Genomic DNA, 12,576 nt, shown 5'->3' with positions numbered 1-12,576 from the left:
CTCTGGCCAGGGCTTATCTGACCCAATGAAAAAAATCCCCACCTCCTCTTCCCATCTCCTTCTTAGGACCTGGGCAGTGTAGAGGGGAACGACTCCACCCAGCTCCCCTCAACCATGCAACCACCTACAACAACAGACAGAGACGGCAAGGACTAACAGGGCTGCCTGCCTTCAAAATCAACCTCAGCGGGGATGAGGACATATAAACAATTCCACCATTCAGCCTTCTGCCTTCTTGAACTCGATTCTCCCTGGTTCATGTGACAGGCAAGTGAGTCAAGGGGGGAAATGGTCTTAACTCCTTAAATCTTTACTTTTTTTTTCTCTCTTTCTTTCATTCCCCAGGATTTCAGCGTAAGGATGCCAGGAGCTGCCGGTCTGCTCTGATTGGCCTTGGGACGGCTCTCTCTGGAGTGCAGGATGGAACATGGCACGTGACTTTACAGAGCCTAAGAATGCTTCAGACAGAGGAACCTGCAGCATCTCTCGTGTCGGTGTGGGCAGTGCTCGCGGGGGACACCGCAGGTCTCAAAAAGAATAATTAAAGGACATCCACGCCATCTCCAGAATCCCCTTCCTGCCTCACCTTCCCCTTGCTCCTCAGTAGCGCTGACAACTCCTAGATCACTTCTAGGCTGGGATCACGGTTACAGGAGCTAGTGGCATGAAGCTGTTCCTGATTATTCTGCCTTCGCTTTTCCAAGCTGTTACAAGTAAGTGACTGTGTTTGCAGCTCACTTTATCCAAAGTGAAGCAAATAGCTACATGTTCTGTGTTAAGATGTTGTAAAAATGGCTTTAGGATTGGTTTGGCACTTGTTAGCTGGGATAGAGTGGAATGGTAATGTCTGAAAATCTGCACCAGTGTTTGTGTCTCTTTACATCTTTACCAAATCTAGCAGCATGTCTTTATCTTTGAGTGCTCCTGTCCTTCCTGTAATCTATTCTGGGCTCCTGTGTTACCTGGAGACTGAGAGGAGAGGAAACAACTGCAAGTTGCACTTTTGTCACTTGTCCAAATGGAGCAGAGAATGAACGTGACATTTCGGTGAGAGCAGATAGAGAAGCGCACTCTTCACAGGACTTAATACACGGGCAAGATTTGCGTCAGGTTGGATAAGGAGCAGATGATGAAGGGACACGTGCAGTTCTGTTCTGGAAAGGGATAAGGTTCAAAGCCAGAAATCAGTGTTTGAGTGTTAATCAGTGTTTGGGTATTAATCTGATAGATCGTGCTTTACTGTTTGGCAGGGACAAGGCAAAGTTTTCTCTTTCCCTAGCAGCTGTGAGATGTGAGATGAAGAGAAAACACCCAACAGTGAGAGGAGAAAACTTCCTGCCTCAAATCAAATTTCTATTTGTTTTCACTGTTGAGGTAGGGCAAAAGGCTGCAAAAGCAAAATCCTTTGAGAGTTGCAAGGTTTAACACTGTTAGTAGCATATATATATATATATATATATACACATATATATCAACCAGGATGAAAGCAACTATATATATCGTGTGCAGGGCACGTGGTACTGACTTTGACTGTGCTGGACAGATATGTATACCCAAAAGGGCTATCCAAACAAGGACCAAAGTATGTGCTGAAGAGGAGACATCACTCCCAAAGGGTTGTGTGCCAGGTTGTGTATATTCTGAGCCTATCTCTAAGCTGCTGGTTCTGCACTGGTGTGTAAGGATATGTGCTTTCTATAGGGGGTGGTTCTGTGAGGCCACAAAAGAGAGAGGATTCTGCAGGACAGGAGAGAAGAGATAAGAACTAATCATAAAGTCAGTTTACTGTAACACAGAGACTGCTCTGGCTCTGGCTCTGGCTCTGGCTCTGGCTCTGGCTCTGTAGGGACAGACTTTCTAGCAGCAGAGACAGGGATCTTCCAAGTGCCATATATCTGTTTCTGGAAAGTCCCCCAGAATGAGAAGCTGTTCTGGAGAATCTCTGGCTGAAAGGATAATATGCTGTGCTTTATAGCATAGGCTTATCCACCAACATAGGCTCACCCACCAAATAAGCTGCCTGAGAACTATGCAGTAGTGTCTCTATTTTACAGGTGTGCAAACTGAAGTGTGAGAAATTCAAGTGATTTCCTCAAGACCACCCAGTGAGTCAGGGCCAGAACTGGAACTCAGGTGTGTCTGTCTCCCAGCCCAATATTTATGCCTTTATAATGCACTGCTCTGTTTAACAAGTGCTTATGGCTGAATTTGTTCTTCACCCACTCATTTTGACTCAGGGAATGAGGAAATAAAAGTAAGCCTGTAACTTGGCTTTGCTGCATGGCTGCCACAAAAGGTCCTGTCAAAGCCAGGGCTGAATTTACGCTGGGGTTCTGGCGGCTCTGAAGTGAGTGTGGTTAGTGTCTGGGGGCACTTGTACGCATGACGGGGGTTTAATCCCAAAAGTTTTATTTTATGTCCCCTAAATTGAAATGGTGTGTTTTTAATTGAAACCCATCATTTCAATTTTTCTGTCACATTACAGCAAAGGGCTCAATCCTTTCTTCTTTTTCTTTTTGTCAGAGCTGGAGCCTGCCTGCAGCCAGAGGGGAAGCTGCTATTGGGCAAAGTGGCCTCTGAACTCCAGGGGAAACCAGTCCTTCCCTACACAGCTGCGGTACCCCCCTGGGGCCACCCGGGTAGGCTGCTAGCAGGTGGGTGCCCCTTCAGTCACAGGCAGCGCCTAGCCTAATCCAACTCTTCCCTGAGCTCACCTGCCAGAAGCCTTCCAGGTGCTCCCCTGGCAGGCTTGTGGCAGCCAGGCACCTGCTGAAGGCTGCAGCTGTGAGGGGCCCGATCCTTTTTTTTCTGTGGAGCCTGCCTACCTCTCTCATGGCCAGGGGGACAAGCTGACAGCTGTATAGTTGCACTTTGCAACATTGTAAAGTGAACTACATCCATATGAAGTTTAGTTTGCAATGATGGAAAGTCATTTAAAACCCCTAAAACTGGTACACGTGTAATGTGTGACACTGTTAAGACATACAAATTACATTTTTGCACATGTGCATCGTGACAACTATCACATGTACAATCTGATTCTCAAGTGGAATTCAGGAGTTTCCAATCTGAATTCACATTGAACTTGACAAAGCACAATCCTTTGCTATAATGCCAGGTTCACATAACAATCAAGCTACCAAGACACAAGCATGGGAACCAGAAGAAATAGTCAAAAAGAAATTGATTTTCTCATATGCCCCTTATCCTATTCATTACAGATGGCTTTGCCTTCTTCTTCCATTCATTTATTCTTTCATCTCCTCCCTATCCTTCCCCATTCTTTTACAGTATCTTAACTCAGCATTTGCCTCATGCATAAGAAAAGTTCCCTCTAAATCCCAGTTAGGGTGCCCTGATTTGGAGCACAAAAACTGATCACAGAAAAGGCCAACTGCAGAGTTCAGTGTTGCCTGGGAAGGTGAATGGATCTACACTCTTGGGAAAAACCCTACTTTAATAAACTGTTTTCTTTACTATTTATATTGCTGCATCTGAGAACAGGAACTGAGCAAATAAGGTCCTGATCCAATTCCTCTGAAGTCACTAGGAATTTAGAAAATTTCCATTAATGCTACTAGTTCATAAACCAACTTAAGCGATTCCAGTAGCCTGGCAGGGTGACTCGAAATGGGCCTGAGGCACAAAGCCTAAATAGTTTGCTGTGGTCCAGGGTTCAGATTTTGTCTTGGACTAATCTTTAATCCAAGACAAACAAAGGCTGATATATGCTGTGCTGGCTGGAATGCCTCAAGTAATGGGGTTGAAAGAGGGTTGAGGGTCAAGAGTTAAGAACTGTTTTCATGGCTTCTCTTTTGAATCTTCTCACTCTCCCTTGTATCTTTGGATGCATTCTCCTCTAAATCCAGCCTTTGCCTTAAATGTTAATGAGAAAGTATTATATCTATTAAGGGCTGAGGCAGTTGCAGTTTTTTCTATCACTCCCTGGGCTAGTTCTCCTTGCCTCTTTAATCATCCACTTGTACTTTCTCTGCACTTGTTTAGTTATGTCTTGTTTGCAGTTGCTTTGAAATGCTGAAACCGGCACAAAGAGTCCACATGATGTAAAAGTGGTATTGGCTTCAAAGCAACTCGTTTGTGCAGTGGGCACCCCTTGAGACACGGTAGCTCTGTTTTCTCCGCTGGCCTTAATGGAGAGGGGGGAAAAAGGGTTTCCTGCTTGTGAAAATAAAGAGATCAAGCTGGGCTGGAGGCTTCCCTTGGATGATGGGATGAGGAAAGGCTGGTTACAGTAGAAATTCCTCTTTCATTACAAGTACAGTCTGTAGTCTCAATACCAGTCTAAACTCCTGCTCTCCTAAAGAAATGATGCTTGCAGGGAGTCCAGAATGCTACCTACCAGCACTATGGCTGAGACCTGAAAGTCCTTACTTGGACAAACCTCGCCTGGCTTTGCTGGGACTTGTGCCTGAGTAATCACAGGCCAGACAATCAAAGTTCTGTTCAGTGCAATACTCTTTGGGTCAGAGTGAGGGGTAATAGAGCCTGGGGACACTGTCACCTGTCCTGGCCAGTATATCATAATAGTATATGATATTCCAGCCTTTACAACAGTAAGCACAGGGAGGTGAAGGGGAGATCTGCTTTCTGGGTTAAAAAGTTAATGAAAACATGATCCAAAGTACAGGTAGAGCAATACCTCCTCCTTTTCCCACTGGTTCCAGACATCTGCTACATTATGAGGAGTTCCCCAGCTGTTTGTTCAGCTCTCCATCTTGAACAAGTGCAGAGAAGGTATATTAAAATGGAAAATGGAGAGCCCATTTTACAGGAGAGGGCTAGGAAAGTTTAACTGGTTTATTTTAACAAACTGAAGGCTCAGGGGATACTGCTTACCTAGTGGGCACATCTATATGTGTACTTTAATACACATTAGGCTATTTTAATGTGCATTAAAGCATCACTAAAAAACTATGGGCACCTATGCACATGTAGTGAGGCTGCTCTGACACACTGTAATTACAGCACATCTGAGCAGACTCAGTTAAACAAGTGTTCTGGAGCATGGTAATTACTGTGCTCCAGCAAACTCCAGCATCATGTGCATCAGCATTCCTGCGGTGAAAACTGGTGGTGGGGTGCTTTAATTAAAGCTCATTCGACAAACCTTAGTTAAAGCACCCCCACCACCATTTTTCAGCATGGGGATGCTGATACACCTGACGCTCCAGGTGCTTTAATAATAGCAGCTCTCAGAGCCACTCTAATTAAAACACTTCCCCCCCTACCCCCAAGTACATCTATAAACACCCTATGCTTTTAGTGAATCCACATTAAAATAGGCTAATGTTCATTAAGCGTCACTTAAAAACTGTGCTCTTTAGTGTATTAAGACAGGCTAATGTGCATTTTCCTAGTATCTCACAATGGAGAACACATGCTCCAGTGGTGGTGGTAGCATTGCTTTAATTAGAGTGGCTCCGAGAGCTGCTGTAATTAAAGGGCCACCACATCTCATGTATTAGCATCCCCACACTTAAAAATGGTGGTGGGGCCACTTGAACTAAAGCTCATTTGATGAGCTTTAGACCAAGTGCCCCCACCACCATTTTTAAGCATGGGGACACTGATACATGAAATGCAGGAGGTTGCTGGAGCACAGTAATTGCCACACTCCAGCAGACTGAATTAACTGAGTCTGGTCCAATGTGCTGGAATTCCAGCACATTGGAACAGCCTCACGCTCATGTAGAGGTGCCCAGAGGTACTAGATTTAATGTGCATTAACTAAATAGCGTTAATGCATGTGTAGACGCACCCACTGTTTGTAAAATACATTGGTGGAAGGTACAAACCAGGGAAAGTAAAGAACTACTGAAGGCAAGGGACAATGTTAATACAAGGACAAAGGGGTATAAACCAGCCATGAATAAATGCAGGTTAGACATGCGTGTTGGAAATGAAATGCAACACGCAAAGCTTTGCAAAAACAGTTGTGGGTTACATCTGCTAACAGGAGGCTCCTGTTTCTTTTTTTATTTAAATGAATGCATAGATTATTTAGACAGAAGGTACTTCAGTAGCTAAAGGCTCAGATGTGTTTTGGGAGTCAAGTCTTGGCCTAAACAAAGTGAAAATCCCCATTGCGACATAGATCTAATTTAGTCCATAAGCTGCAAATTTACCCTGCCTTCTGCTTGGTTTCAGACTAACACAACTAACTTGTGTCTACTCTTGGGTGGCACTTCTCTCTATCCCCATTGACAGAGCAAATCTTGAAAAGGATGTTTTACTTAATAATTGGCAGATCAGGACACTTCACATTTTAAGCTTTATAAAGTATTGCTGTTCCTTGACATAGCAACTGCTTCCCCTGAATGAGGGCTAACAACTGTATTCCTCTGAGCGGGTGCTATATTTCCTTCAGAAGAAGAGGAAACTTAGAGCAGAGGTTCTCAAACTGTGGTCTGTGGACCACCACTGGTCCACACGCTCCATTCAGGTGGTCCGCAGAAAGGCTGCGGAACAATCGAGACTATCTGTACTTGTAAGGTAAGACTACTGATATTAAAATATAAGTTGTGTGTGTTGATTTATAGAACTAAAAAAGGTTTATTAAGTGGTCTGCCAAGACCCTTAGCAATTTTCAAGTTTGAGAACCACTGCTCTGGAGTACTGCTGATGGCATATGAACACCTCATGCCCTGCTTTTTCTTGGGAATGCCTGAAGTCAATGGACTTGAGATTTCCTGCCATGGATTGTGCAGGTCACTCTGAAAACTGCTCCTTGTGAGTCTTGGTGAGGCCATGGTAGGAGCTGGGAAGGTCCAAGGGGAGATCTGAAGTAACTCAGTGAAACACAAAGGAGAAAAAAAAAAGCTTTATAAAGACTGACTAATCACAAGCACCACCCAGTTCTCAGGTATGGAAAAATGACTTGCTGCAAAAGTTGAGTGCCAAACCCCGCCCAGCACAACAGTAGTCCTGAATGTGCAGGCAGCAGGGACAAAGTGGCTTCACTGCTAGCTCAGCCTCTTTTGTTTCTAATAGCATTACCCAGTTGTTTTCAAGTTACACTTCCATGATGGGGCTGGAGATGAAATGAGTCTATAGAGATGATTGAGCTTGCTTTATCTGCCACTCATTACTACTTCAATTAACCCTTCCCCTAGCTTTCTGAACCACCCTAAACAAGAGTGGCAGAGAGGCCAGCAGTCTGGCAGGTTCCTTTACGCTTGTTAGAACCTCCTAAGGGGTTGTCTTACCCCTAGAATGGAGTGGTTAATTTGTAATTGGTGTGTAGTTTCATTTAGCACTTGTACAGAGCTCACGCTAGGGCTCTAATTACTGCAATCTCAGGAACAGGCCTCAAAACTAGTAGTTCAGCTAAACCCCAAGTTGTGATGACTCTGTGTAGACAGGAGGTCATGTCTTTGAAAGCCTTTCCGGTTTCCTATCACAGCACAAGCTATTGTTGGACCTGCTCAGAACCACAGCAAGTTCCTCATATGAGGGATGTAGTGAAAGGGATGATGGTTGATACATCTCTTGGCAAAAGCCCCAAGCAACCCTTGCCTTACGTCGGGCTCCTTGCCCTCTTCTCAGAACTGCTTATGCCTGTAACAAAGGCTTAGTCTACACTGGCACTTTTGTCAACAGAAGTTGCCTTTTGTGGGCTCTGGTTTGCATGTGTCCACATGCGTCACTGAGGGAAGCCGGCAACGCCCAGCCTTTTTGTCATGTGAATAAAACCACCTCCCTGAAGATTATGAACTTGCAATAGGCATGCAGCCACTGGCATAATGCCAGAGTGGACCCAGTGACATAGTAACATCAACAGCTGTTGATGTGCTGTAACGTGAGGCACGTTCTGGTGAAACTTTCCATTGTAGACAGCCCCAGAATGCAAATAGAGATGGTTCATCTCCAGCCGGCCCAGAATTGCAGGGCCACCAGGGTGGTTTTTAACGCCTCTCTGTGCCGTGCCTCCCAAAAAGCAGCCACGATCCTTCCCCAGCATCCAGAACCAAATCCTATCTTTTTTGCTGTCCCTCATATATCAAAATGATGATGAGCTTAAATAACGTAAGCAGGCTTGGCCAAGGACCCATTTCAAGGCATGGCTTCCAGCTGTCCATAAAATTTTACAGTATATGGTGCAAACATGCACTATTTTGACACAATGTCATTTTTATTTATTTAATTTTTCTATAAACATTTCTTATCAGCTATTATCTGCCAACCCAAAGTATTTTTTAACAAACAAGATAAAGCCCTTCTAATGAAGAAAATTAAGGCTCAGCAACCTCTAGAAACAGAACGGTGCATTTCCACCCAGTTCAACTCTGATTTGATTCAATGCCTTGACCAGGCAAAAAGACAAGTGATTCAGGGAATGAAAGGCAGCCAGCAGAAGTTGATTTGGCCTTGGGCAGCCTTCTAGCGCATACCGTTTTGTATCTTGAGTCAATTGCAGGCACTAACCCCTGTTTCATATATATATAGTTAATAATGCTTTTTATTATTTATCTCTATGCATTTCTTGAATGTATGTTCTTGGGTCTTCCAGGACTATTGATTCATGCCCTAGGTTGAGGCTTCAGTAATTCAGCTTTAGTTTGTTGGCAGATAGGAGTTTTATTTGTCCCTGCTTTGACTTGCCTTAGAGACTTTCCTGCAAGCTATTAAATAACCCATTTTACAGCTTTAAGCTGTTTTTATACCTGTGTTTATTCTGGGATCCTCAGGCCTTCATGCTTCATCTTCCCCATCAGCTGTCTTTACCTTTGAAAGCAAATAATGGAATTTGTTCTCCCTTCCCTTTCTCCCTGTCCTGCCCCACCACGTGTATGCGTGCATACGCGCACACGCACATGCACACACACACACACACACACACACTCTTGTGGCCAGCTACCCAGCCATGCACAGATCGTGAGGGCAGCTGAATCTGACCCGTACACAGTGTAGCTTGGGTCACATCACTGGCAAAGATGCTGTGCAATACCATGAACTAGGGATTGTGCTCAGCTTGTGAAAAGAATGGCACCACAACTAAACGTGAGCATTTCTTCAAGATCTAACTGTACATAGAGTGAAGGAACCACAGCTTTTAAGATTGCCTGATGACTTTTGGGGATAATATACATCCTAAATATTAATTGTATCTGCAATGTGCCTCCCTGTCTTAAGTAACTGAATTATCCCCATTCCAGTAGTGCTGACCATTTGATAACCTTTAAATATTTATCCTTGCAACCTCCTGGTACGATAGAAGAGTGCTATTATTCCCATGTTGTAGATGCAGACCACAGAAAGACCAAGTGATTTGCCCAAGGCTATACAGAAAGTCTAGCTGTAGTCTTTCTAATCTATCTATAGTATCCATAGGGATAGGATGACTCTCAAAGTGGTATATAATCAGTAAAAGTATGTTTTCCTGGAAGCAAATATGTGCTACCACATCAGATCTGAGGCCATATCCTTTTTCTCATTCTTGTGAGCCCCAGAAGTCTGTGAAAGTAGGCATTAATCTCAAAGCTCAGCCCTTCCTTTTATCTTTTCATTGAAGTGAGACAGACAGTCAAGAAGATCATCTGATCCTCCAGGACTGCAGCCTCTGGGGAGCCAGACACCACAATCAGATTTGAAATGAGCTTGGAAAGTTAACTGTGGAGCTTCATCGGCCATGAGGTTACAGGAATATTGGGTCGCTAACTTGTCTTTTAAGTGAGTAAAGAGCAGCACAAGGTGAAAGTTGCCAGCCTGATAGTCCTTGCCACTGAAGAAATGTTCTTCCCCTTAGGACAGGTACAGCACAACCAGCAGATTGCAGGCAGGCAACAAGTGGTAATGACTTTGGGCCTCTGCTAGCCAATGGCAAATCTGATCTGGCAGCTTTGAAGTAAAATGCCTAAGACAAGCTCTCAGCATAGTCTATGCAGGTAATGATGCTTGTAGGTAATGCAAAGAGCCTTTGCCTTCTGTTCAGTGCTTCACCATGTCAGTGAGGGGAGCAGAATCTGAATTGAGACTCTGTGTCCTGCAGAGGTAAGTATGAAGGTTACTCTAAAATCCTACTGCACAAATGCTTTCTTAGCATGAGATACCAGGATGATGGCTTCAGACCAGATGGTTTTACCAGCCTGGCAATGGAGACACCGTTTTTCTCGGCCTTGAATGATTTGATATAGTTGAGGGTGGAGACCTGTCCATTGCACTGCAGGCAGTTGGGCTGTGCAAAGCTTCGGGTGCTGATTTGATTTGGAGGAGATTTGGCGCAATTTGGTGGCTGAATCTCTGAATCTGAATTGAGCCAGGGGACCAATAAAAAGGCCTGAATCGATTTGAAGCTCTCCGAATCTTCAGAAAAGTTTTGGAGAGCTTCGAAGATTTGGACAGCCCTTGCCCCCTGCAGCAGGGAGCTGCAGCCAGACTCGGAGCTGAGAAGTAGGGGGTGGAGGAATGGGGGCTGGAGGAGGGGAGAGGGGACCATGGGGGGCCCTGCCAGGCCCCGTCCCCTGCCTGCTCCCCTATGGCTGTCCCGCCTGCCCTAGCTCCTGGTGCTTTAAAAAAAAAGCCTGACTCTTCAAGCGCTGCTGGGTGGGGGGATGATCCCTGCTGCCCCACGCTGCATGGGGGGCTCTGCCACGAGCCCCCTGACCCTCCCACTATCCCAGCCCCACCATGGCTTCCCCGCCTGGGCCAGCTCCAGCCCTTTAAGAAAACAAAAAAAGAAAAATCCCCGGACCCACCACTCCTGCAGCAGCCTCAGGGCTTCAGGGGGCTCGTGCAGAGCCCGCCCCACCATGTGGTGCAGGGCAGCAGGGGGAAGTGAGGCTTACTCCGCACCGGGCAGGAATGGTGAATCTGGGGGTTTGGGGTTTTTTTTCTTAAAGGGGGTCGGAGCTGGGGCAGACGAGGCAGCCATGGTGGGGGATGGAAGAGTGGGGGGGGTCAGGGGGCTCACACACAGGCCCCCGCCCCATGGCATGGGGCAGTTGGGATTGCCTCCCACCCAGCAGCACCTGCTGAGTCGAGGCTTTTTTTCCCCAAGTGCCAGGAGCTGGGGCAGGCAAGGCAGCCATTGCTGGGCTGGGAGAGCAGGCAGGGGATGGACCTGTGTGATCACCAAATTGAATCACTGTCCCCCAAATCGGCCAAATCTGAACCAAATACTAGCCACTTCGCACAGGCCTAGCAGGCAGGTCCCCCTGTGAAAGTCTACTAAAGCCTCCCAATGGAAGGATCTTGGCTACACAATTTATGGTGATGGGGGATTGCTCTAGGGCTTTCCTTCTAACTTGCTTCTTCGGCCTTTTGGCTAAGGGCGAGCAAGATTAGGGGTATCTGAACTCCAGGTCTTCTGGGCTTGGAGTTTGCATGTAGGATGCCTGTCATGGATTTGGGACTATCTGAAGCTCCAGGCTGAAGAGTTTGGGAGATAGGGTACTTGCCAGTAGTAGTGCCGCAGAGACCTGAATGACGGAGCTCTGCTCAGTCAACAGAATTCACAACTGATTTGGTGGATTTAGCCCAAGACTCGAAATTAAAAAAAAAATCCCAAAAAAGCTCTCTTAGCTACACAACAGCTGTGATCTCTGTGGATTTAAAGGGCGTTTGAGCCAATAAGCTCATATAGCAGCAATATAATACCATGTAGCAAGGCTTGTGCAAATATAAATCGGGACACTAAAACTGACGGTTAAGCAACTTGGTTACTCAGGGCAAATCAGAGCAAGGAGCCTTTGCATCAAGTCCTGAGGCCTGTTTGCAGACACAAGCTGAGATGAGGCATTAGAATGAGATGAGGACAGAGGATCTGAACATCCTGCATACAGAAATGGATGGTGTCTGACTACCCTGTAAATTCAGGCATTTTACTCTGCATCTGTCTATCTAGAGCTGAGGAATGTTACACTGTATTCACATGGGCAGGCATCAACATTACCCAAAATTCAGCTACCACTAGTTGACTTTAGACGCAGCGTCTCTGAACCAGCCAGAGCTGCTGAATGCCACTCCAGGCATCTAATTAAGACTTCATGAAGACTGCGGTGGTACTGGTTGGCTGGAGGAAACCTTTCTTATCTGTCTGCTCTTTGTCGTTAGAATTGGCAGGTTGGGGATATAACCGGGGCTCCAGGTACTGTTTGACTGTGGGGCTGCAATGACCACAGTGGCCTTTTCCTGTCTTTTGGCGACCAAAACCCAGGTTTTGTTCTCCGCAAACCAGGCTTCCTGAAGACAGACAACTCCCTTCTTTGGTGTGTGTCTCAAAGCACGTGACACCAGTGTCCTAGGCCTCATATTACCTACCTCCTCGTGGTTTCCTGGCGGAGTTCAATGTTCTCTGGCTTTGTCTTCTGAAAACCCCTGAATAGCTTGGGCTAAGCATACCAGAGAGATGACTTTCTTCTGGTGTGATTTCAGCGGATTAAGCTGCCCTGGGCCATTAGCAAGCCCTTGGTGTTAGGTTGCAGAATTTAAAGGCTAGCCTGACAGCTTGAAGCCATCATGTGGCACTTCATTGGGGTTAGCAGGGTCTGTGTGACTGGGATTCAGTGAATTTATTCCACTGCCTGAATCATCAGTTTCCCTGGTAGGTACCAGGTG

The 12,576-nt window shown here is 45.8% G+C and overlaps 1 protein-coding gene across 4 annotated transcripts in view; it reads left to right on the top strand.

Annotated features, from left to right (window-relative positions):
- Window positions 1-354: 354 nt before the first annotated feature.
- The window catches only part of LOC149858191 (relaxin receptor 1-like), a 48,474-nt gene continuing 36,252 nt past the window's right edge, over window positions 355-12,576 (top strand). For all 4 annotated transcript variants that reach the window (XR_016443924.1, XM_090060638.1, XM_090060636.1 and 1 more), the window contains exon 1: window positions 355-713. Coding sequence is in view for 3 of the 4 variants with exons in the window: in XM_090060638.1 (XP_089916764.1) it covers window positions 665-713 (49 nt within the window). In the remaining variant the exon portion in view is untranslated. The remainder of the gene's footprint in view (window positions 714-12,576) is intronic.

The sequence above is a fragment of the Crocodylus siamensis genome, chromosome 8 (assembly GCF_052110815.1).
Source record: "Crocodylus siamensis isolate JL-2025a chromosome 8, ASM5211081v1, whole genome shotgun sequence".
Taxonomy (NCBI): Eukaryota; Metazoa; Chordata; order Crocodylia; family Crocodylidae; genus Crocodylus; species Crocodylus siamensis.
This window is presented reverse-complemented; position numbering and strand designations above follow the sequence as displayed.